The sequence below is a fragment of the Antedon mediterranea genome, chromosome 4, assembly GCF_964355755.1.
Source record: "Antedon mediterranea chromosome 4, ecAntMedi1.1, whole genome shotgun sequence".
NCBI classification, from domain to species: Eukaryota; Metazoa; Echinodermata; class Crinoidea; order Comatulida; family Antedonidae; genus Antedon; species Antedon mediterranea.
In genome coordinates, this window is record NC_092673.1 from 12,221,249 (window position 1) to 12,248,965 (window position 27,717).

Consider the following 27,717-nt stretch of genomic DNA (forward strand, 5'->3'; position numbering starts at 1 on the left):
AGTAGTGCGTTTCAGGAGCTCGTTGTGAAAGCGTATTTTAAGTTAAAAATACATATCATTACAAAACGGTTTAAAAAGTGTCTTATATTTCATTATTAATTATATATTATATTATTATTATTGTTATTATCAAAATTATTGTAGTTACCTCTTAAAGTCATCGTTAAATTTTTTAATCCCAGCTGGGAGAAACGAATTTGAGTATCGACCCGTCCGCGCCAACACCGGCCTCAGTCTACCACTTCTACCAATGTGGCAGCGAAGAAGATCCGAATGAAGGGGGTGGCTTTCCTCCTCCATGATCGCCTGTAAACCATTTTTCAATCGTTCTCCGTAGTGACAATCGTAGACTGAGTCCGCTGTCAGCGCCGACGAGCCAATCACTCTTAATGCCCTTTCTAACACTTTACATATGCGGCCCTTATCTCCCTTGTTTATGTTCCCACCCCAGCCTAATAGGCAATAATCCCAGATTGAAAAAATAACAGATGAATAGAACATAGTAAGTATCTCTTCCCTAACCCTAAAAACGTTCATTTTCCTCAAACAGTACAGTCTAGTATTTAATTTTTTAATTAGTTGATCAACATGCTCTCCCCATGATAAATTATTGTCATACGTTACCCCAAGATACTTAACGATTTCTACCTCATGTCCTTTAATCTGGACAGGCTCAATTTCCCTTCTTTTTTTACGACGGAAATCTATTCGCATTTCTTTGGTTTTTGCTACATTAAGTTCCAGGAAATTGTCATCACAGTATTTCGTAAACCTAACTATTTCAGATTTGAAATTTGTATCGTCATCCTCTTTTATTAAACCTATCATTGCAGAATCATCTGCAAATTTAATTACTGGACAGTCCGGGAACCTAGGTTGGAAATCCGACGTATACAATGTGAACAAAAACGATGCAAGTACAGTACCTTGTGGTGCTCCCGTATTTGTCCGAATAATGTCCGATTTGACATTTTGATTTAGCCTAACAAACTGGAGACGTCCAACGAGGAAGTTAAAAACGAACGAAATTAGTAAATTGGGGATATTCATGCCGAACAACTTATTAATTAAAATGTGTGATTGGATGGTATTAAAAGCTGAACTAAAGTCGAAGTACATAATCCTAACAGACGGGGATGTTCTCCAATTGTCAAGATGGGCATACATTTTTTCATTTTTGTATATTAATGCGTCTTCAGTGTTCCTGTTTCTCCGATAAGCGAACTGATGTGGGTCCAAAAAATCTGCAACTAATGGTTTCAGGCGTTTTAGAACAATCTTTTCACAAACTTTCATTGTGACGGATGTTAGCGCAACAGGTCTAAGATCGTTATAACACTGTATATTTTGTAGTTTAGGGATTGGGATGATGCATGACGTTTTCCAAGATTCCGGCAAGGTTTGTGTTTCATAAATCAAGTTAAAAATATATACAAAAATATCTGCCAATTGGGTTGCGCATAATTTAAGAACTTTGGGTAGAATTTGGTCTGGTCCAGCTGATTTGGATGCTTTCAGACCTTTAAAGTGGCTGGTAACTTCATCCGCATTTGTCTTAAAGGTCAAAACCACTTTCATCTGGTAAGGCCAACCTACTTTTGAATAAGATCTGTTCATCAGAAAAATTATAGCAATCGAACCTATTAAAAAAAGTATTTAATTCATTAGCATATTGCTTAGTCAAATTCGACACAATTCCACTTCCTTGTGGCGATTTTGCATATCCGCTCATTTGCCTCATTCCCCTCCAAACCTTACTCATATCATTACCTACAAAATTTTCTTCTATTTCACGTTTGTACTTTAGTTTACTTTTACGTATTACTCGTTTAAGTTCCTTTTGGATTTTATTTAGTTCATTTACATCACCTCGATCGAAGGCCTGTCTCTTTTTCTTAATAATATCTGTCACCTCCCCATTTATCCATGGTTTACGGTTTCCGTAGATTTTAACTTTCCTTTTTGGTATTACATTTTCAGTACAAAAGTTAATATATGCACTAACCGCTTCCGTTACCTCGTCTGACCCGTTTGAATTTTCCGTAAAAACACTCCAGTCCGTAGTTTCAAATTCGCATTTCAGCTGTTCTATTGCATCTTGAGTCCACTTCTTAACAGTAATTACCCTGGGTTTCTGCCGTTGTACTAATGTACGATACTTGGGTTGTATGTAGTATAATTAAATTATGGTCAGATTTACCAAGTTTCGGCAATTTTCTTGATAAATATGCGTGTTTTACGTTTGAATAACATACGTCAAGGGTAACAGATTCCCGCGTGCTGCACTTCACATGTTAGTAGTAGTAAACGCTACTCTTTTTTAGGGTACAATGATTAAAGTCTCCATTTATTACAATATATGCGTCAGGGGAAGCCGTTTCAATTTCCGCTATAACTACGGTTAGTTCTCTTTGTGCTTCCTTGGCCAGATTTTTGTTTGGTATGTATACAACCACTAAAACAACATGGGACGTATAGAGAGTACCATTATTTCAACGTTAGGCGAGCAGCTGTTTTTCTTTAGATGCACATTATTTGGGTGACAATACCTTTCGCTTATATATGCCATAACACCGCCTCCTCTATTTTTTCCGGATTCAACAGTTCTATCACCTCTGAATAATGTAAACCCATCAATCCTAAAATGTTCGTCGCTTTTCTCTTCACTTAACCATGTTTCCGTAAAGGCCATCACACTAACGGATCTATATTCATGCAAATGCATATTTGCATTTTTAATTCATCCATTTTATTTACAATTGAACGTGCGTTTCCCATAATGATTGTAGGCAAATAATGGTCTACATTTCCTAGCACGGAACCGTTTTCTAACTCCACTGGCCCTACCTCTTTTTCGCCGTCGCATCTCGAAAGGTATGTCACGCCATTTTCCAGCACCTGGGTATTCGATTTGGTTGCGTATGTCCTTCATTTCCATAGGCGTATAGCAAACAACCCTTGGCCTAGCTTGCGTCGGCTCATTGACGTTAAAAAACGGTCTAATCATGTTAACAATCACCACAAAAAGCGAAGAAAAAACAATAGTCAACATTAATACACCGAAAATCCACAATAAAAATACAGAAAAAATCACTACACACATCCAAAAAGCAACAAAATCAGGACAAGTGAGCTTGGTCGTCCGCAGTGAGCAGCGCCCGGTAAACCGTTTCGTCTGAAACCCATTCTTTGTGAAATAGCTGCCGTGATATTAATAGGGCTCCTCTCTGTGTAGTGTTCCCAGCAAATATGTACTAGTTATGTCATTTACAGCTTTACCTCCTGTAGCAATATTTACTAATGTGGTTGGTCAACAGTGGCGAATGGATTGCATGTAGGCCTACTATTTAGCTTAATGAGAAACTTGTCTACATCATTATTATCTCTCTCAATCCTCCGTCGACGTAACTGGTTAGCTGGTGTTTCACAATGCTAGAGATATAAAATTAGTAGTAGATCCGGGATATTGATTAAATGAAAAAAGTTTCCTAGTGTATATTTTGACCAATCACAGGACGGGAAAAAACCGATCCGTCAAAAAACTGGGGGAGAGGGCGCGATCGAGTAAAAGTTTCATCTCGTCGCGGAAGAAGGAGGCTAGTCTCCTCTCTCCCAAAGATCGTATAGCGCCACGTACAGCAGCAGCGTTGTCGTTAAATAACTGATTTAGCCTAATATGATTAGGCCTAACTAGTTTATTCGATTATAGAATGGCTTTCCTCTACTACTACGGCTAGAGTGCTACTATACTACCAAGAGGCCTATAGAGTCCTCTACTAGTCTAGTGTGTAGGGTCTAGCCTGGCCTCTCTGTCTGACTGGGCTGCCTATCATATTATTATTTAATTAAATTATAAACTAGGCCTAGTCTGAGGATAGGCCCTAGCTAGATAGGCCTATCCTACTATACTAGGCTACTCTAGCAGCTACTTAAGGAGGCTTGGGCCTGCTGTTGGGTGACACTGAAAATAATGTAGGCCTACGTGTGTTTTGAGAGATCCCATGCAAACTTTGAACATGTTTCTTTACAAAACCATAACAAATGATCTTCTGCTGATGACTCTTATTATTATTTGGCATTTCCTACCACTGGTATTCCTGCATGGTAAGTGAGAACACTACTACTAGCTAGGCTAACTACAGTGTAAACTGCATACATACAGTTTACACCGGTGAAATCTAAAAAAAAATTGATTTCACCCAAATTGTCTTTTCTTCTTGTTTTTTTGTTCAGTTCTAGTCGGACTTGAGTATTATTATTTTAATCAAAATATTTATTTTATCACAATAGATTGTAATAAATTTAACAAAAGCATTTTGAAAAAAAATTGTTTGAAATTGTTTTGGATTTTTAGGTGAAAAAATTTTTTTAATTACAAATTTTATAGCGCAAACCTAAAAACCTTGTGCAAACCTCTTCCAAACCACTTAACATTGATCTTACACTACATTATGTTCTTGGAAATCCTATGAATGAGTTGATCATTTTAAAAACATTTACCAGATCATCACATTTAATTTATAATTTCAATTTAATATTTTTTAGATGTTTTCCAGGTTTCTGCCAAAGTTACCAAGTATGGCGATTCTACCACTTTCAATTTCAACGTTGACTTTAATGCTGAACCAAACATTTTATGTGCTTGGTCATTTGGTGATGGTACAACAACCCTTACGCAGAAAAACATACTTAAAAATGAAGATATCTTGCATCACTATTATCAAGTTGGTTCATATCAAACTGTGACGTCATGTTTGACATCACAGGGTGTTCTTGACAGGATTACAACTGTTGTTGTACAGAAATTGATTGATTATGTTGATTGTTTGATAGTTGATGAAAATCTTTCCGATCGTAACCTTTTTTTAGGTACAGAAAATGTTTTTTTAAAGTTTCAAACAAAAAGTATTCAATCGCAAAAGTTTTACTGTGAAGTGGATGGTATTTACCTGAAAGATCCTATAAGCAATATAACATCTCTTTCAAATGAAGATATTATTGAAGGTTTTCTCAAAATCCAGTCTTCCCTTCTTCAGTCGATGTTGGCAGGTGAACACATTGTCTCATTTGTTGTTTATAATAATATCCGAGGTTTGAAGTGTGATAAACAATTTATTTTGGTTGCTCCTTTAACAAATATGGCATTACGTATGTATGATAGCTTTGTTGAAGTTGGTAAAGAATTTGTTGTTGCTGTTTCTGCTGATGGAGGATACCCAGCAGATGTTAGATGGAAAGTGATTGAGAATGGCAATGTCATTTTGACAAGGAACAGCACAAAAGTTGGCTCAACAAGTCTGGAACTGGATTCCCAACTGCTTGCTCTAGATTTTCCAGGTGCGCTATTAACAAACATTTTTTAATCATTTTTAGTATTTTATAGTATAGTATTTTCTTGTTGTAGTAACATTAATAATTCTGCTAATGAATTGTTGGCGCAACAGTAAAGTAAAAGTAACATGTAAGCGAATACTAACATTTGATGTTAATTTTGTATCAAATTGTAAGTACTACAAAATATGTAATAGTAATTTAGAAAAATTCAGTAAAATAGATCTATTTTATTTAAACCACCTTTTGTAAATAAATTCTGGGGATACTGTTTGTTTATATTTTGTGTACAACTACTATTTTCTTTAAAACAATACCTTTTGTAATAAACCTTTTTACTTTCCAAAAAGATTAATATTAATTTGATATTTGTTGTAAAATCATTTTTATTTTAGGAACATACACAGTTGTGGTTACATATACAAATATTTTAATGCAACTTAGTCAAGATGCAAACATCACAATTCAGTATCCAATAAAAAACGTTATCATGATGACCAATAGTCCCCTTCATTATCCAGCTGAGGATAACATTGTTTTAACTATCATGTTTGGACATTTGCTACCAAGCAGACCATTCTACAATGTATCATTTGGAGAAGTCTGTAAGTATACTACTGTATGTTGTTTTTAAAGCTCAGGTACAGGCATGAATTTTAAATATAATATCTGGTTAATTGTACATCAATCAAATATTTGTAACAGAAATCAAGACGAAAAAGCATGAATTTCACTTAAAATGGTCAAATACAAAATTTGGCAAAATTTTGCCATAAAAACAAGGAAGACTTTTTTTCAGTAGTTAGGTAGTTAATAACCTATTATGTAATAACATTTCTGGTGACTCCCTAGAAGGTGAAAAAAGATGGTGGATTTACAGTGGATAATTTTTGCTATAGCACGAAAATAAAAATCTGAATTTGAATAAAAATACTAGAAATGTAATATTCAAGTTATATTACCTATATTTAGTCATCTGATAACATTTTTTACCACACCGTTAGTTTTCATAGCTTTTAAAAATGCCTCTCTATTTACAAAATTTGTGTATAAAAGAATAGAGATTTACTGTGTAGGTTGAACTATCCCCCCACTGATAAGAAAGTGCTTATTTTCAACAAGCTCGTGTAACACAAATAAAATCCCAAAAATTATGAAACATAGGGGAAACTATAGATCGATAATTATTGGAATGTATGATCAATAGAAATTTTTTGTCCGCACCTGGCCTTTAAACTTTAAAGCCTATTGTGTAATTGAATGAAATTGACAACTATCGGCAATCAAATTGAGAACATTATATCTTAAATCGCAAAGGTTAGAACATCAATTTTTTATTGATTTTTTTTGTCAAGACAAAATTATTATAACTTACTAGTCTTGAAATCAACTGTTACATGGTAAGATGGATGCAACGGAAGTACAGTTCCATTCACTCTAGGGAGTCGATAATTCTACTAACTACACCTTGTCGTAGACCTAGTCCCAGTGAGTCGGTCCCTTCTAGAAAAATAGGGAACTGTAGACTTTGAGCCTGATTTAATATACCATCGGGAAACTTAAAATAGAAAATGAATATAAATTACGTCCTCAACTGTTGATTTTATCATTTTACCTGTTTTTACAAGTTGGTACAAAAGATCAATTCCTAATATAAACAAACTACAAATAAATTATCGCTATGTCCTCACTTCCTTTCTAGATGTCTATGTAATAGATTAAGACGTTTAGACATTAAGTTTTCTGTAACTGTGAAACCTAACTTTTTTTATGAATTTTTGTTTTCTGAAAACTTCTGAACGAGAATGGTACAACATGAATTTAATGATAATTGGCCTTGGTTTTGCTTTTGTTGCATCAACTTTCATTTTAATTGGCGATGCATTTCATCAAGATCGCTTTATTCAATTCTGTCTGTTATTTTATAGGCAATTAAATTAATATAGCTAATAGTGTCTTCTTCAAGTTTACCATGTTCTGTTGACTGAAAGCCTACTGCCCAACTCATCAAGCTTTTCCATCATGGTGCTTTTTTCTGTTAATAAAGATTTTCATTCTTGCGGCGGATTTTATCAACATCGCCTGCAGTTAGGCCGTTGTCCTTGGTTATGTTACTCTGTTTAAACAGATTCCAAGACCGCCTCTAAAATATGTTTACTAAATGCAGATATTAATGCTTTGTTGATTGGAATTTTATGTATTTTTACAAGGGACACTGGGGGCCAGGGGGCCGAGTTTATGCTAACGGCAGCGCTACTGTTCAAAGTGTACTGTCCAACTGGGCTGTAGTACACTTACAAGGGCAGTAAATAAAGGATCTAGCGGATCTTCGAAGTTGTCGCGCTTAAAAAAAACATTAGCCTATGACCTTGCGCATAATGTAAAGGGTATAAACACAGATGAAAGCACAGCATCAGACATTAACTTTGTATTTATTTTTGTCCATCCTTTCATGAATTAATTTATACTATTGTTTGTTTCTTTTACTATATTTATTTATTTTCTTGCGTTGCTGCAGGGCCCCTGGAGCTGGGGGCTCCGTGGCCTCTGGAGCTGCGGGGCTCCGGGGCCCCTGTGTTTAGCCAGTGAGCACTCATAGGTGTTACGTCACGCAACAGATTAATGAGTTGTACTGAAAGTGGAACTATCAACCCTACTACATGGGATTTCGTTTTCGGTCATTTAAAAAAAAACTAATCAAAATAAAGTGCTTTGTCCAGGTTGATTGTCGGAGACCTACAGTACTAATTATTTTCAGAACAACCAGTCAAATTAATTATATAAACCATGGTACACTTCCCAGCTATACTGTCAATCATACATTGGAAAGTAGTACTGTAGTAGTGTGCACTGGTCTAGTGAGATTTTCTCAACAGACATTTACATTGAAGGTTGTAATGGCATGTACTATTTTTCGCTAGTTTATCAAGGTATCTATATATAAAATTATGTAAGTGTATGTAAAATTTGGTAAATCGTGTGTTACATCTAGAAATTTTACTCGATGGGGTATAAAGTTGGTTCATACTTTTTGTACTGATTTTAACCACCTAATTTAAGTTGAGATTAGATAATTAGTTATTGACAATTAAAACAAATTTCTGATAGTGGTATACATTGTCAATGGATGTCGATGCTGAAAAATACCTGCACACGATAATACAAGGATACTTCGCATTTACATCTCTTTCTACAATAATTTTAATAGCTGAAAACATCTTGAGTACCGTATCATAATGAAGACAATCCAACTTTATTTTTTAAATCTATTTCAATAGATTTAATATCCTAATATCTTATATTTAATATTTATATATCTTTTTGTCTTTCTAAGTTGGAAATAAGAAAATTGTTCACTTACTAGGATTGAACCAATGAGATATTACTTAAATTCATTTACTTAATTTTTAATTAAAAACAGATAACATCAAGAATATTGCAATAGAAGAAAATGAACAGGAATTCAATATCTCACAACAACTTGCACCATGTCTTTACAGTGTGACACTTGACATCTACAATGAGATCAGTGTTTTAAGAACACTAGAAAATATTGCTGTTCTTCAAGATATATCAAATATCATAATTGTTTCTTATAAAGGTAGTGTAGCAATATAAATATCATTGAAGTAAAAAAAATGTTATTTATTTTAGATTTATTTATTTTCAACAGTAAATCATCATACCTAAATCTCATTGCAACTCGTAGAATTTCAATGGACCAGTTGTTAAAGATGTATGAAACCTGAAAAATGAAGATTAATCAAATCAGATTTTGAATAGACCTAGACCATTTTGTAGTTTTAATAAAGTTAATCACTTCCACACGCAAAAAAAAATGTTTTAGACTTATAAAAAGAAAAAATGGCTAAATTCAACCAAAAACCCATTGACTGGCATCCAATTTGACTGGGGTTTTTTTCTTGTTTTTTTTTTCGATCCAATTGTTGGTCAAAGTGAAAAACTATTATGGAACATCAAAATGGCATATTCAAATGCAAAATTATTTTTTCAGGGGTACAATATATTTTCACATATTCACCATGTCATTTTCACCCTGAGTTTATGAACAAAAAATCACCTGTCCTTCCATTTAGGTACAATAGTATAAATTGTTTACTTGTTTGTTATTTGTAGAAGGAAGTCATGTTCCTGCAACAATTCTTCCTATTGAATACCAAGTAAACTTTGAACTTGATGTCACTGGAACTGTTCAATGGGTTGAATGGAATTTTAATGGACAGGTTATTAATACTACAACTACTCATAATACACGGAAATTTAAACAAGTTGGTTACAATAACATTTCTGTGACAGTTGGAAATACGTTTTCAACTGATAAGTCATCTTTGCAGATCAACCTTCTCCATGGTATCACTGATGTACTTCTTGTAAACAATGGTCCTGTTCTGTGGACAGAAAACATTACATTTATCTTCTTTGTAAAGCACTTCGGAAGTGGATCAAAGTTTAATGTGAATACTGGTGATGGCAGTGTCCTGTCCTTAGACGAACCTGTGAAGCAACAGGATGTTCAAAAGTACCTACCAACAGGTTTAAATCTACCTTTTGATCCGGAAATGTACTACACTTCAATTCTACATTATGAGTATTCACTAGATGGAAGGTATACAGCTAATGCTACTGCCTGGAATCTTGTAAATTCAAGGACTTCATCTTCTATTGCATACGTCCAATTAAGACCATGTCAACTTCCAGACATCCACATTCGAGATGGAAGTGAAGTGACAAGTGATCTTTTTAAGTATAAAAGATATCAAAATATTTTATTCATTCCTGTCATCAAATTAGATTGTCAAGGTTCTATACAAACTATTTTGGACTGGAAAGTATTTAAAATATCTGGTACATTTTCAATTCCGGATGAAACAAATGAGTATCATCTACCCTCAAATATAAAGACATCATTAAAGGAGTTTTATATTCCAAGTTTTACTCTGGATTATGGTTATTATATTTTCCAATTGACAGTAACAATGGTTATGAGGGATGGCTCCATCGGAGTCAGTAATGTGGATCATAGCAAGCTAGAAGTTGTAGAAACTAGTCTTGTTGCTTGGATAATTGGTGGCTCATTGATAAGAACAGGTAAAATTGTGATTTTTCATTAATTAAATTAAGCAATAAGGTTAACCCTTCTTAAGTAGTACACTTGTTCATTACTAAAGATGCTGTATTTTATATTCTATTATTTTTGCTGTATAGTATAGAGATATAATTGAAGCAATTGAAAAATCTGACCAATTAACTGATAAATGTAATTTCAATGATTTTTGTACTGTTTGGTAACAAAAGCGTTATCGCGTAATTCCTTTTTTACTTAACTTCATCGGTCTGGACATAAACATAGAGAAGGAAATGTTTAATATAAAGAACTTTAATAATCAATTACATTTTTTTTAGGATGGTATAACAACATCACTATTGATGGTAGTGAATCTCATGACCCTGACTCAGCTGTTGCAAAATTTGTTTATAACTGGTTCTGTAGAACAGAGAACGAGACATTTCCAGATGATTTCAATGAATTAATGAACACGAAAACAATTTCAAAAGGTACTGTGATATTTTTTTCAATAAAGAAAAAACGGGAGATTGACATTTTCGAAACAATCATGGAACCATTTTCAAGATCAAATAAATATGATGATGAAATAATTATAAGATTACATGCACCCAAGTTGAAGGCTAATTACATTTTATGTTTCCTTTTAGTTTTTCACTTCTTTTTTAAACATTGAAAATATTGTCTGTATTTGTATTGTAAGTTTTTAACGTCTAGTTAGGAATGTTTTGTTATATTGCTCTAACAGGTGCAATATCTATACCGGATATGCTTTTTATCCTGTCTAAATCTGTTTTTAAATTTAAAAAAAATTAAATATTAACTATTACTATAGTTAAAAAATGTTGCTTATTATAGAATTCGAATGACGTGCTGGTTTCAACTCTTTTATTCATAGAATTTGTCTAATATAGGCCACAACTAAATCTATAAAAAAAACTACTATGCTACAAACTATCAAATAAATAACAACTGTTTTTTAAATAAATATAATGTCCTAATTGCAGAAAACAAAAACAAAATCTTTTTAAAAGCGGTTATATACATTAACACATTAATAACGATATTACATAGTCTTTGTTTGGCCAGTCTACACCCAGCTTCGAGAAAATGCTATTGTTTTTAGCTTGTCTCACCTTGCTTTTCATACCTATCAGACACAATGCTCTTACTGTATATAGCTAGTTTCAATCCCTCCCACTGTGTGAACTTGCTATTGTTTAGCTTTTACTTATTGTCCCAGTTTCCTGGACTTGCATTCTCTCTCCTAAGGATGATCAAATCATATTGATCAAAACGTTCAGAACATATGTGGTGTACCGCAAACTTTATATCAATGATTACATTGTTTAAAAAATGCATGAACTGTTGATTGTCACTTTCTTTACAATCTAAAACTTGTTTGAACTACTTGTTACATAGTATTCCCAAGTAGCCCTCATCAGTACACTCGCAACACACTAATAGATATTAGAATAGCAGTTCAAGTTTTTAATACCGTACCTGTATCAGGTTTTCACACGACAAAACTGAGTAAATTAAGTTTTAAGGAAAGCAACCTTTAAAGGTGCAACCAAAAATATTTAGGCAATTGCCTTTGAAAATTGGACATTATGATCACAAATAACAAAAATGTTGATTCAGTTACAAACAATGTCCAAATGACTCTAAACATGGAGTTGTTTCACCGTTCAATAAGCTTCTCACATACGACATTCATTCATACTTTATAAACACATCTGGCCTGTTACCAATGTCATTATGGTTATCATAGACTTAGAGGAAGTTAAAATGTTGAACAAGCTTTTAGAAGAATTGTCAAAGAGACAGTTGTTGATGTCACCAAATTGCACCTATAAAAGTGGCTCTATTATAGACAGCTCAATCTTGACTGACTAACAAATTGTTTTCCTGAAATGCTATACTTTGACCTAAATAAAAAGGTTGCTTGGTGAAAATTAAATCTATACAATTTGAAATTTAGTTTACAGGAAAACCTATATAGAACTCCAGATTGATAATTATGTGATATATTATTATATTTTTAAATTAATGAAAGTATGACCTGATGTGTACTGAACTTGAAATTATTATTATCATTGCAGCAAAATATGTATACAGTAGTACCTAAAATTGAACTTGAAAACTAAATTGTGACTTTATACTGACTAAATTGTTCAAAATGTCAACATACAACCTCCATGGGACATTTATTGGAGACAATACTGTGATGATATTGTTTTATTTCAGGTGGTTGTTTACGAAACGGAATGCACATCAAATCTAGTTATGAGAGTAAGCTCTTCATACCAGCTCAGACTCTTGAAGGCAATAACACATTTGTGTTTCGTCTAGTGATCACAGAACCGGGAAGAGATCCAATTAGTACTCAACAAACTATATATATTAGTCCAGGACGTCCACCCTCACTTCATATACGGTATAGTATACAATATATTTTTTTTGGCTTAGTTGGAGGTGAAGGGGTTTACCTTGGTTTTTCAGGCTTAGTTAGCCTATGCTCGTACGTCCCTCTTCAATCATCTTAGCATCTTCATCGGACTGGCTGAACTTTAGTTGGCCAGGTGGCCAGACCGTATCTTCTTTTCAAGAAGATGCTGGACTACAAACTTGAACTTTGTCGGCCTACTAAGCAAGCAAATAGACCTACCTTATTTTAGTCATAAAATCACACAAGTGTGGAAACAAATAGTTTGTAATCGATTTGAGATTCCATAATTCTTACTTATAGTTTCCTGCTTCAAATAGACAGAATCGGGCGGTGTCGAGGTCGCACATTAACATCTCCATATTCCTTGTATGCAATTCAGACTATCGTAAAAACGCCCTCATTTGTTGAGAGTGGTTGTCTGGTATGGTATCATCTAGTCCTGACATTTTCAAAGCGGGTTCCTCCTCCAATGTTGGGGTACTGTCGTGCGTGAAAATACCTGTTAACCATAGTTAACAGAATCTCATCAGGTAGTCAATGGCCGTAGGATGTGATAACTCCCTCCACTTCACTGAATACCTGAAAGATATAAAGGATTTCTACAGAACATTTCTGAGCCAGGGGCTGAAAGGAAATATCGACCGTTCTTCCATGTCAGATCCATAACATGTATGGGGCTCTGGTTGAGTACACCTGTCCCACAGCGATGGTGGTCGCCCACATGAGGTGAGTTGCACCAACTCGATATCTGGATGGCGGATAATCCGGTCTGCTAGACCCGATCAACAGCTGCCGGTCTGCACTGGCTTTGATGAAACACAGTACACTGGTTGAATGTAAAGTCTGTCAATTGGCTGATCACACTGAAGTATATCCGGTGGAAGTGCCGGATGTAAGCAGTAGATACTGTACGTCTCCTGTGGAATGTAGTCTTTCAACCAGCAGCTGTTTCTTCGGCACATGGCTGAGACGTAAAATGTCCAAAACATGATAGTGACACGGTTCTCCAGTAGTGTCTCCTTGTATACCAGCAATATCCAAGCTCAGGATGCGGTGGTGGCTGGCAAACACAGACACAACACCCTCTTCAAGAGTCAAATCCTACATTTGTTTTTTGTTTGTTTGTTTTTTATTGATTTTCCACACAAAATGAATATGATAATTAAGTAACAATAAACAATATATATATACAAGAAAGATGTGTAGTTGGTGGGCAAATAAGTTCAAAGAACTTTAAGGCTTACCCACCAGAAAAGATACAATAAACATTATCATTTCTGATTACCCTCCATCTCAAGTGCGGGAAAAGGAACGCAGGATAAGGAACGATCTGGAACGCGCTTCCTGTTGATTTAAGAGGAGCAAATTCGACACCTCTATTTAAACATCAATTTTAAAAATGAATAATGCTTGTATTGTTAGGCCGCCATATAAAAATTACATAGATAGACATAAGGCCAGAAGCCTATCGAATTGGGTCATCGTCTAGTGGCTAGGAGCCACTACCAAGCCCACTGCACAGCCATGCTCACTCAAGGTGCCTGATCTCACGATCAGTGGGAAACATGGTTGGACCGCCAAACAAAGCAATCTCATCTACCACTTCCACAGGCTGTAGTCCACTTACCAGCCTTACCATTCTTTCCACATCCCAGAGGTCCACATGTCAATACATTTTGTAGGTCTCCCTGTGGCCGATCAAAATAGAAACGGCCGTCGTATCAAATGAAGCCCATGACCCCCTCAAAAAGGTTGCTTGCCCACAACTACACTCAAGCCCTCTGTCGGGTACTCTGGGCCAGTGGTTTAAAACACGCCGGAGCAGGTGACACATGTGAATGGTCAAGACTCGCCACCGGGCAAGATTGGACTCACCAGGAGCACCTCCTCCATCTTGGAGACATCTGTTTCGCTGACATCGGCAAACGGTAACTGATCCATATCGATAACAGCTCATTGCAGATGATATAAAGAAAATCTCCACACAAAAGCATATTATCAATGATGGGGAAAACATAAACAAATTTGTGTTACTCTTTTGTTCCCAATGTAACTGTATTGATCGCATCGCATACTGTTCATAATAATTTCCACCCATCCCAGATTGGTTAGTTTTAATTTCTCCTCACAACTGCCAGTCAGGCCTCCATAGTGGAAGTACTGTTTTACTGTTTTATTCTATAGATTAAATGACATTTAAAAGATACTTGTGGTTTTTGTAACTCAGCAATGATTTTGTGCCTATAAATTGAGAGTAGATAACATTTATTAACAAGTTATTGCTACCAAGGACAAGTTTCTTAAAAGATATAATTGTTCATCTTTTAACAATAAGAATCTTTTACTCTTTTTACATTTGTTGTTCATCTTCAGCGATATCACAATGTTTACAGTTTTTACTATCTTATCATTTCCAGACATTGCTTTGATTTGTAGGTATATTTATGCAAAATCTTGTAATTTAGTTGTGCCAATTTGTATCTTCCATACCTTTGATATTACCATACAGTTTTCCTTAAATATGCATTCTTTATTAATACTTTTCCAAAGCATAGGATTGCTTTGATTGAGGATATTCATACAATCAATAAGTCCATTAGATTTACACTTTAGTTTTTCTAATATCATTTCATTTATTTTATCCCCATAAAAATACAATATAAAAAACGTGGACAAAGAAAAAGAAAACATCACACAAAACCAGGCAGAGACAGGATTCCTAAAAAGCGAACTTAATCACTATCTAGTAGGTCTCCTATTGCACTGATTGTATAAAAAACATTTAGAATAAAATTTGTATAAACATGAAAAATGCATATATATAATACTATTAATTATCATCTTCTTTATATTGTTAGCTCTTTAGATACGATAAACAGCGCCCTGCCTTAAACGCTCAGCCATTTGACTCGTTCCTCAGCCGTTCGACTTGAGCTCATAGTCTTTCACCAATAATGCTTTTTTTTTCAAAAATTGTAAATATGAGATTTTATACTGTGATTAAAAATGTTCATCTCATTTTGGATATTTATGAATTTGTTAAACAACAAAAAATTTGTAAAAGTAACCTGCTTGACAGTTTCGCTGTCCTACTTGAGCTTCTTCAGAAGAAATGACAAATATGTCATTAAACAGATTGAAAGAAAGAAGGAGGTAAATGATATATGCACAGCCTTAGGACCGTGTGGATATCGCAAGTGGACTTTTGACTTTAGCCAAATGAAGAAAGTCTAATCACCCTGAACATAATCAAGGTAGCGTTACCAAGAACAAAACGTGTGTTACTCTTCCTGTTGTGGATCACAAAAATGTCAGCGGATTTATAAAAGTTATGGTATAGCCACTTTATTTAAACCACATAGCACTCTAAGGAAACAAAAGATCCCACCCCAAAAATCGGGTTTGGTATATAAAATTAATTGTCGTGACTTTTACATAAGACACACGGGCCGTCAACTCGGTGACAGACTCAAGGAACATAAATCTTTAGTCCCCAGCCAGTATGAACTTTCATTTAAATATACTACTTTACTGAAGCAACAGTATGGATCTAACTCTCCAGTGACTGCTACCTAGTTTTAGTCTAGTAGTAGTAGCAGTCAATCACAACATGTTCATAATTCAACATGTGATTGAATCTAAAGAGACCACTTCTCTATTCGTGAGCAGCTCACATGACCTTGTCTGTCTGTACCATACTAACTGTTTCCTTAGGCAAGATGCTTTACTCTCATTGTCTTGTCCTTCGGATGGGACGTAAAGCCCTCATACAGTAGTGCACATTAAAGAACTCGGTACACTATTCGCAAAGAGTAGGGAATCGTCTCTTAGTGTAATAATCTGGCGCTGCTGTGGGTTCCGTGGAGGGCCTAATCCGAATTTCCTCAATTTTCCAGTTAAGCATGACAAATACCTTTACCTTTACCAACATCTGCAACTGAGCTGCCAAGTTGCACACACTTGGCATATCAAATCACCTTATATGTAGCCAAATGCAATTCAAGATATCTCCAGTAAAAATGTCCAGTTGCTGTGCACAAGATCGTCCACACCTAAAAGCTAATTGTTCATGAAATACTGTGTAACAACTGTTCCCTATTATCCGTTCCAGTTAGTTTTTCCAATAACCAAAGTTAGGCTAACAGATCTGTTGTTCATCAAAGTGAAACACTTCCTTTTTTATTGTTACTAGATGCATAATGAACTGTGAGACATTCTTGAACCCTTCAGAAAGACTGATCCTCTCTGGTAAATGTGGTGATTGCACAGAGTTTACAAGGCCTTCTTACTTGTGGTACTTAATACCAAAGAGCACAAGTAACAGGAAACAAGAATTGGTATGGGGTCATGATACCACAACAAGTCAAGTCAATGCCTATCTTTCACTTCATGCTAATGTTTTTAATGCTGAAAATTCTGAAATATACACCTTGCGACTAACAAGTAAGTACTGTTGATAGTGTTATTCCTATTTCAGTCATATCCTGTTGCTAACACAGGAAGAGACCCCTGGTTTAGCACTCCTAAAGGGACTCTGTAATATTGGGTAGTTGCATTGGGCTGCTTATGCTCGGAGTTTAGCCAGGCAGTTAGCAGGGGTCTTTACATTAAGGTTTTTTAACTAGACAAGAGGACCAGTAAATTTCTTTTTTACTGGAACTCCCCTTCTTTTCTCTGACACAGAATATCGGCCTTAACATTAACAATCAAAATACTGTTCATACCTGAACATTAACTTAAAATAAATAAAAACGAGGTACAGAAAATCAATCTATTAGTTCAGGTATAAAATATTTCCTAAAGCCTTGTTTACACTATCTTTTATTTATTTGTCAAAAAAAGTTTTATGGTATAGACAAGGCTTAAGGAAATTGTGAAGCTCTAGGTGAATCTATATATAAATTATGGTTCATTCTGACATAGGCATGCACAATGCAAAAACTTTGGTACCTACCTTATCTATCTCAGATGTACCGCGAAACGTAGATTTGATAACATTAGTTTTCACATCGACGCTATTGTTCCATATTTCTATCTTAGGAAGATATTATAAAGAGTTTTTTAACAAAATTTATGATTGCAACAGTAGATTTTCAACTCAATTTCAATTCTTCGCGGTCAAAGTAATTTCCGGGTTCACCTTGCAACAACCTGGTTTCAACTATTTTCTCTCTTTTATACACAAGGGAGCAGTTAAAATAATAGATTTGACCCTAAAGGTGACTGGAAACAGGGACTTTCCATCAATCAATACAGTGTCCCTTTGGAAGAAGGAAGAAAAAAACAGATAGTAGAACTGGAGCTTAAGTTAGCCATTAGACATTAGCCATAGCCATTTCAGTTTTTTGTTTATTTTAGGAACGGACCGCGCGTGTGTGAGGGTACAGTAGTTAAAAAATAAAAATTATACTGCAAATTAATAAAGATCAAATTAAATATACGCCATAAAGAATCGGAATATATTGTGGGAAATATAGTATTATAAAATTACATAGGGAGATTTGATGATAAGACATTTTGTTTAAAATTGAGTTAAATCCTGATAGTTGATTGAGTAAGCTGGCAGGAATAATTGTAGGCTATCTGTGTCCCGTAAGGACCGAGATGTCTGCCCATGTTGCAAGACGTAATGTCTTCTTTCTTGGGCCCACTCCGTCACGGCAGGTAGTTTCAAAAGATGTTTAAATTAAATACTGTATTAATAATTATTAGGATGGTATTTATTTGAATAAACGCCTCTCCAATAAAACATCACTTTGAATAATAATCCCCCAACCCAACTATATAATAAACGCCCATCCACATTTATAATAACACAATTATACTATTTGTAGTAGAATTCATCGCACTGTTATCTACAATTTACCAAGCATTTGTTATTCTTTTTTACCACTTTTCATATCTATTAGAGGATTTCATTTGATTATGAATGTTACCATATTATTAAAACTAAAAAAATTAACATATATCCCTCGAATAAGCATCTCCCTCAAATGAACTCCGCCTCCCCAAAAGGCCCTACCAATAAACACTATACTTTAAAATGTTATTAATCATCTAAAACACTGTGAAAGTTTAGTTTTACGAATGTCAAGCATTTTAAATAATGGTAACCGACAAAAAACGTACAAGGAGAACATTTTTATCATTCCGAGAACCATCGTCTACACTTCCTAGAGGGGGAGCTCGCTTCGATCGCTCCTCCTCTAGTCGAGTGAAATTATTGACATTTTATCAGATTTTACTAAAATTGTAACTGGTCAAGCGGACTTGTTATTTGAATATTTAACTAGTCCACCACACATTTAACAGGCCGTTGGTCAGCGGACCAGTGTTTTTTCTAACAGTGAGTAAGCGTTCATAGCTGTAGTTCATGACTGTAGCCACTTTTCATATCAAAATAGAATGACAGATAGGAATACATACAGCAACTTGCAAATTTGAGAACACCTGAACAATCTGTTAGATGTATGACTTCTTCGAAGTAAGTTTTCAAAAATAATGGTAGAGGATAGTGTCGTGATGTATTTCTGGGAATGTAGTACATATAATTTAATTATAATTTAGAATACATTTTATAAAAATTTACAAATTGTGTGATCAATTCGTCGGCGACACCACTAATGTACAGACACTACGCGCGTGTAATGGATTTTGCATTTTCACGAACTGACACTTGTTTAGCCTTAACATACTAGTTCATAGAGTACAATAAAATGACACCTTTCAATAGCTGAATTGTCTAGCTTTATAGGCGTGTAAATAAAACATGCCAATTTCTATAAGCTAAAATTATGTGTTTTGTGAAGCTCTCTACTTCTTCTTTTTTTCTTTTTTTTTTCTTTTCTTTTTTTTTTCGCGCAACGTATGGTTATGTAAAATGACGCGGTTAGTTTTACTTTGTGGTTTTGCTGACGAATTATTGAGAAACAAGATTTTTAAAACAGGCTAGAGCCGGGCCAGACTTCATTCATGGTATTCATCATCTAATCTATATGTAGATTTTGTTGTTGGTAATAATGATGACATTGGCATTGACCAGGTGATGGTGATTGTGGTGATAATAATAATAGTAATATTGTATTTTAATATTAGTTAGAAGTTGGAGTGGTTCATCCAGCTACTCAGAGTTTATGTTTTCAATAAATGCTCGGCCTAGAGGGGGAACGTGTTCTGTCAACCCGACTGAAGGCATTGTGCTATCAACTTTATTTGCAATTCAGTGTCTTGAATTCTATGATGATGATATTCCACTACACTATGTGGTGCATGCTGAGACAGGTGCTGAAGTGGTTGCAGGGGTCAGCTCATTGAAAGACCACTCAGAAGATGGTAAACATGTGTATTTAATTTATATCATACTTATTTTAATTATTTATTGATTTTTATTTACCCTCCCACTTTCGGCAAGGGCTTGATTGATATTGAAGTACTATAGTAATTTGAGGCTTCATTTGGATGTGGGCAAAGTTTTTGTATTAAATACTGTACAATTAATTGAAATTTTAATTGATGTTGTTTAGTTACCATACAGAATGCCTTTCTTGTTTGTGGTTAATTGGTTCTATTCTAATGACTGTGATAGCAGCCCTCATTAATTTTAGTAATTTCATCTTAGTTTAGTTTTTAATGGTGTCCAACTAAAAAAATCAAACTAACAATTAATTCAAGTGAAGGGAAAGAATGCTTATATGTTGCGTTGCTGTACTACCCAAATATAAAAAATTATATTGTTATAGGACATAAGCAAAATTTGCGATAGTTGGACAGGAATGAAGTAGATTATTTCTACAGAAATATTTTAACCAATGGGAATCACGAAATTTATTGTACACTATTATTTTGTTTGATTAGGTAATTTGATATACTATGGTGTTGATCCTGTTTTTACTCCAACACTACTACCAATTGGACGGGATGAAAATAACTTTATAGTCAAAATAAATATAAAAGTTTTAGATGCATATGGAGCATATACGGACACTTTTCTGGATGTTAAGGTATCTTAATTGTTTATCTTTATTTTCTGGTTATATTTGTTTGTAAAAAATTAGAATATAAGTAGGTCGCGTAATTTCATCTATACTTTATGTAAGTACAATATTTACTGTATATGAATATATTCATATGACAATAGGCACAATTTATCACTATATAAGTGTATGACATACTTTTATACTTGCTGTACGTTTGGTTTACGCGGATAAAACAATAAGATTGTTGTGCAGATTATCACAAAGAAGACATAATTCGTCAATGTGAAAAGATCTTTTTTTTTTTATTATGAAGGCACTTTGTAATGTCTTTTGTATTTGATTTTGTAAATCGCAAAAAAATTCATTTTTTTTCTTATTCTGATTTGTGTACATTTGAATAATAAATAAATGATTCTATTCTATTCTATCAGGTTTTTATATGGCGCCCTACAAAAAACAGAGCGCCTAACAATACTTAGTAATTAATTAAAAAGAAAAGTTTTAAGTTGACGTTTAAATAGAGGTACCGAATTCGCTCCTCTCAAATCGACAGGTAGCGCGTTCCAGATCCGCGGAGTGGCGACAGAAAAAGCATTGTCACCAGATTTCCGATTAGATCGTGGAAAGAAAAGTCGGGTGGGATCATTAGAGGAGCGAAGTCGACACCTGTAATTAAATGTACAAAGGAACAACATGATGTGACAATAGGAAAAATAATGAAAATAGAAAACTATTAACAATTTTTAAACAATTGCTAACAATTATTTCTATTGTATTATTGTATTGATCTTCCCTAGGTGATGCCCCCACAAGTTGTTGAAGGTAAAGACATTGAAGATGTAGCACTAGAAATGACCACGGCAGAAGATTCCAAGTTAGATCAGCTGCTTACAGATGGAGATACACAATCAGCTGTACAGCTTATTACAACTGTTGGTTCCATACTCAATGCAGAAGCAGAGAAAAGTCACTCAGAATCAGGTAGTATTACCAAGAAGAAAGTAAAGAAAGAAGAAAAGAAGCAGAAGAGAACTGAAGTTAGTTTTTTATAGTTCTTCAAAACATCCCTACAATTGTTGATGTTTATAAAAAAAATTATGAATATATTTTACCATGAAAACATTAAACCAGGTCATTCCTTGTCTTTAATGTATACTCTATGGTAAAAGAGAAAACAATGCACTACCTAAAGTGAATACCCCCTAAAGTAGCTCACATTAAATGTCCTCTCATAGATGGTGGCTTAAAGCCTAGCCTATAGGATAGTGCTTCTGCGTTTTTCTATGCTTGTGTTTGTTTTATGTAATTTATGCTTTTTGTATTATTGTTTTTATTTTTCTGGATAATAAATGAATATGAATATGAGTTTGTAGGCCTACAGCTAGTAAACATCGGTAATTTACGAAAATCATATGCTAGCCATATTCCTAGCCTGGAATTGTCTTTCTTTTTTGGCAGAATCTGTTATGTTAAAACAAATCAGGGAAGTTTTGGTTCTTCCTTGTTTTTAATCTCAATATCATACCAAAAGTGGGTGCATGAACCAAAATGTCAATCCTTTAGGCTTATATTTATAGCGGGCTGCTTAAAGCATTAGAATTATTATCATATAGTATTTAATTTTAAATTAGATTGAAAACCATTTGGGAAAATTTCTATATTATTTATTTTTTGATGAATGCAATACAGTATATAACTGTCTATTGTCGGATATACTAATTTTATCTGAATAGGCACGTGAAGCAATTATTGAAAGTATTCAAAACGTTGAAATACGTGATATGGAATCTCTGAAGCAAACGTCTGCTGCTATCACTCAAGTAACTCAAGAAAGAGAAGAGATATCAGACAAAGCACAGGTTATTAATAAATACATTTTATTTTATAATGATAGAATAGTTTTATATCAGAATTTTTTTAGACATTGTAGGAACGAGTGTTTTACTTTCTGTATTAAAATGGTATATCCAATGATTACATTGTTTTTTACTTATTTATTTACTGTATATATTTCGGTGTATAAGTCGCACCTGTGTATAAGATGCACCCACTAACTAAGAGTAAAATATCAGTATTTTTTATATTGTCGATGTATAAGACACACTTTATATTTCATCAAAACAATGTTTTTTTAAATTGTAATCAATATTATTGTAATAATATACAGTATTTTGTATACAACAGCGTCCTTTATTTATATTTTTTCTTACCTAGGCTCGGCCGCGCCCAGCCTCAACAAGAAGGGAAGTCCCCCATTCCGTCAGTTTTTTCTAATTGTTATTCATGAGTTTCGCACCCGCAACATAACATCGAGTGCATGACCGTGTGTATCACGTGTGTGTGGGTTAGCCTTTTTCGAGAGGGGGCACGTTTTCACGGACAATCGTATTCGATTAGTATCTATGTATCCGAGAAGTGTGTACGCTAGGTCCATGGTATAATCAACTGGAGAATATACTAGTCGAATACTGTACACCATGTGGCCGCCAAGAAGGGCTCGCGACGGAGTACAGCGGGCGGCGATCGTGCGTATAACTATATACTATTCCAATCGTAAACGTTTACAAATGAAATTTTATCGGAGCACCTAAAACAGCTCCAGAATGAACAAATCTTTTCATCATATTTATTATAACATCATGCTATTAAAATGCCTTGAAAACTAGGCAAAAGCAGGTTGCTGTTACGTTAGTACACTGTAGCTAGGCCTACTCCTAGTACTACCTGTAGGCCTTAACCTTAAAAATCCCAAGCCTAGCCAACGAGGTGTCGATATGTACAATCTGTGTGGTGAGGCATTTATGTTTGGTGTATAAGACGCACCCTTAATTTAGAGGTCAAATTTGCGTGTCAAAAGTGCTACTAAATTGTTTGCGTAATTTTACGTATCCGAAAATGCTGAAAAGTACGTGTTCACATTTGGCACACTATGTTTATTGAGGGGCCGCGCACGATAGGCTATACCACTTTTCTGAATTTTTTTAAGGATAAACACTAATTTTACATGTTGTTACGTCACATATCAACTACGCAACCTCCTCTGTTGTGTACCGCTATGGCCGGATCGACAAATATCATGCCGGGTCGCCAAATTAAAACAGGGAATGATTGCGTCGTTGAAGTTTGAATTAATTACACCTATCCTTTGAACAGAATAATTTTCGTAAATCACGGTTTGGCCGTGGCCATTGATATCAGTGCTTAGTATGTTCGAGTCCCCGATATGTGTAAAACCACAATGTAATGACAAACTAGCAAAAAAGATACTAAACCTCACACAAAAAATTGCAAAATATAAAAAAAACCATTCAAATTTTAAAAAATGTAAATGAACAAAAATAAACACACACACAAATACGAATGCAAATAGGTGTCGTGTTTCCACAAAATAACAAATATCTACGAAAACATACAAATTATTTTATTATTCCAATACTTCAAATCTTAATTCTATATCTTACTAAATGAACGTGCATGTCCCTCTCATGCACGTTGTCATTTTCTGATGCGCACAGTTACAGCACAAAGTCCCATATTGCTTTCATTTTGTAGCTTACAGATTCCAAAATAAAGGAATACTTCGTGTATAACAAAATCAATGGTGTAAATAGTTTCAAATTTGATTCTTGACAATTTGTTTTGTTATAAATAATTTTTCAGGGGCCGAGAAGAGTGCGCTTTTATTATACTTCTTTACTACTTAGTCATCCCATGCGAATTATTATTAAGGCAGACAAGACCGTGCGGAGCATGAGTTACTACGAGACCACAATTTAATTACAAAAGTAGCAAATAGGTAACAAATATCTGCCACACAAAAAAAATGCAAAATATCAAAACCATTGAAAAAAATGTAAATGAATAAAATGAACACACACAAACAAAATGATTCCAAATGGTTTGATATTGTAACGTTTTTAGATTAGGTCACGTTAAGAACCTCCGGGTTCGACAGCAGGTGTGTCCCACTGACTTATCTAGTTGGTCTACGTCAAAATAATCAAATAAAAGACTACACACTAAATCCGGTTTCAATTGCTTTAATCAAAACTCACCCTTCATAATCGAAGTAAATCAATGAAATATCCACAAGACAAAGTATAAAAATTACAGGTACAGTACAACAATATGACAAGGAGGCTCATGCGTCCGTTCAGGTCCAGTGCTCTGAATCAACTCTCCTCACATGGCCCGGGATATCCCTTATAAATGAACCGTACTTAATTGTAGAGGGCGCATTTTCATCACATTACCCCCACCTTAGAGAGATTTGTCTCTTGAATCTTGTGAAGTCGAATCCAAAGGAACAAATTTAAACAAACTAAAATAAAATACAAATATAACGAAATGTAGCTAGATATAATGTCTTTAAAGAACTAAAATCGATAAGTCCGCTTGATTGTCTCCACCTTCGTTACCCAACCATCTTCCATGAAATGCTTAATCGCCACTTCCTCGACTACTTCTCGCACTCTGCTCATCAGCCCTGGATGCAAGGCGGACCCTTGATCAGAAGACTCTGTGTCAATTGGCTCCGTCAATTGCTTCCTCTGCTCCAGGCTAAGGTATGACGGCTTTCCACCACTAAGCCTCCTCACTTTCACTTTAGGCTGCGGGAGGTCACTCAGGACCGAGTCTACTAGAGACTGTGACCCCGGAGAGAGCGTCAATACATCCGCATCAACCGGCAGGGTTTGAGGTTCAGGCTCCCGTCTCTTAACCCTATGGGTCCGTTTCAAGTGACTGTGCAGCTTCTCAGCCGTCTTGAATATCCCCTTTGACTTTGCACTGATGTCCTTTCTTTTCTGCCGGTACTGCAGCCGGTTTACCGTCAGATCTACGGTCAGGATCTGTTGAACAAAAAAACAAATGGCTATCAGTAGTACAAAATCGTTTAGGCTTACGCCTGACCTGCCTGGGGTTTCGGCGGAATACATCTGTCTCAGTTTCAAATGCGGGATTGGTCTCTGGTTCAAGTCCAAGTTCTGGTTCAATTACTGGCCTGATTGCTGGTTCAAATTCTGGTTCAATTGTTGGTTCCGATTCTTGTTCAATTGTTGGTTCCAATTCTTGCCCCCATCCTGGGGGCAAGAATCTGGGTTGTACACCCGCAAAGGGATCTGGTTCGCTCCGTCTGTAACCAATACTCTGGCCATTACGAGACCTCCGGCAGCCATCCCATTTGTGTCCAGCGGCTCCACCAGGCACTGGCCTCTGCTTCCAGCGGATTGTGCCACGTATCCCATGACGATTTGTTCATGGCCTGGTTCAATTGTTGTGGCCTGGCTCACTCGCACGATTGGCGTGAAATAGTCTCCTTCTGGATTGGAACACCGTACTCGTTCGTCCCCTATCATCAACTCTAATTCTCGTGTATCGATCACTGCATTGGTTTTAAGTAGAAAATCCATTCCCAATATGCCGTATATCTGGATGTCCGCTACCAACACGTTCAATTCGCATGTTCTCTTACCAACCTTTAGCTCCATACAAGCCTAGCCTATCGCTTTCAACGCTCCTCCGTCTATCTGGTGTATGCCGACAGAGTGTGGCTTAAGTTTTGGCTTCTGCTTTAATGGCAATTGCCGGAACAAGGAAGCAGAAAGCAGTGTATCTGTATCAATCAACAAAGGAATCTCCAAGCCATTGATTGTAGTTTTCACATATAGTCCATCCTTCGGGTCGAAATAACTCGTACTCTGGCGTACATGTTCCCGTTCCGCTTTCTCCCTCTTATTCGTACTTTGATGCCCTTTCTGTACATCAACTTTCCCGCGGGCTACCAGGTCAGTTGCTGCTCGTTTCCCTGAAACGGATTATAACGATCGGGTCTACGATTCCTGCAATTTCTTGCGAAATGCCCTCTTTCTCCACAACGAAAGCAAGTTCGGTCTCTTCCCTGGTTCATCCTGTTCCAAGGGACATTCATCGGTGGCCTATCTGCTCTTCGCCGGTCATCAGGTAAACGCTGAGGAGAGGCGACCTGCTTCCTTAAATTCTCCACTGTCTCCTCTAGCTGCTTAATCCGCTTTCCACTTTTGTCTTCTTGAATGTCCTTACGTATTTAGGCTTCGCTGGCTGGCGGCTATTCTCTAATTTCTGGAATCCTTCAACGTTCAATGCAGCGGTTATTGCCTCATCTAGAGTTTTTGGACATGCTCGAAAAATTCCTTCTCGTACCTCTGAGTCTTCTACAGCCTCTAAGAAATGACCTTTGGCCAATTGTTCTCTCTGTGGCTTGGGAAGGTCTGAATAAGCACGAGCTGCCAACTCTCGGATATTCTGGCCAAGCCTCTGATAACTCTTCTAACTTTCTGTCGACAAACCCGCAATTCTAGAAGAAAGTTTTCCTTCTGTTGGGTGGTCCCATATCGCCTCTCTAAGGCTGCAGACAGTTCTGCATACGTGTATTTCTGGTTCGGAAAATTTCTTAGTACCCCAACAGCCAGACCTTTGAGGCTAGCAGCTAAAAACGTTGCAGCCTGTTCGCCTGTCCAACCGTTTGTTAGCCTACATGAATTAAAATGTCGCTGATACTCGTACCACGGTGTCTTTCCCTCATAACAATCTGGATTCACTACCGGTCGTTTCATAACTTCACCAAATACTCGTTCAAACGCCTCTTTCCCATACTGGTTCGATTTTCTCTGTTTCCTTTGGCTGGATCGTCACCTTCTTAGGACTACTTTCATAGCCGTCGCTATAACGGCCACCCGTTATTACACTAGAGCGCCTGGTATTTGAATCTTTGCACATACTCCCGTCCACTACAACCGGATCATCACCAGAGGTCTTTCTCTTTTCAGCTCGTTTGGATACAAAGCTTTGCGGGAAATCCTGTACTTCGTTCATTAAGCCCTCGTTCGACTTTG

General features: G+C 35.7%; 1 protein-coding gene across 1 annotated transcript in view; it reads left to right on the plus strand.

Moving 5' to 3' along the window:
- The first annotated feature begins 9,911 nt into the window (after nt 1–9,911).
- Nucleotides 9,912–27,717, plus strand: part of LOC140047558 (polycystin-1-like protein 2) — a 43,261-nt gene continuing 25,455 nt past the window's right edge. Inside the window, exons 1-8 of the mRNA XM_072092599.1 lie at nt 9,912–10,440; nt 10,756–10,908; nt 12,668–12,857; nt 17,062–17,312; nt 19,965–20,201; nt 20,724–20,869; nt 21,643–21,882; nt 22,579–22,704. Of these exons, the coding sequence (XP_071948700.1) occupies nt 9,912–10,440; nt 10,756–10,908; nt 12,668–12,857; nt 17,062–17,312; nt 19,965–20,201; nt 20,724–20,869; nt 21,643–21,882; nt 22,579–22,704 (1,872 nt within the window). The remainder of the gene's footprint in view (nt 10,441–10,755; nt 10,909–12,667; nt 12,858–17,061; nt 17,313–19,964; nt 20,202–20,723; nt 20,870–21,642; nt 21,883–22,578; nt 22,705–27,717) is intronic.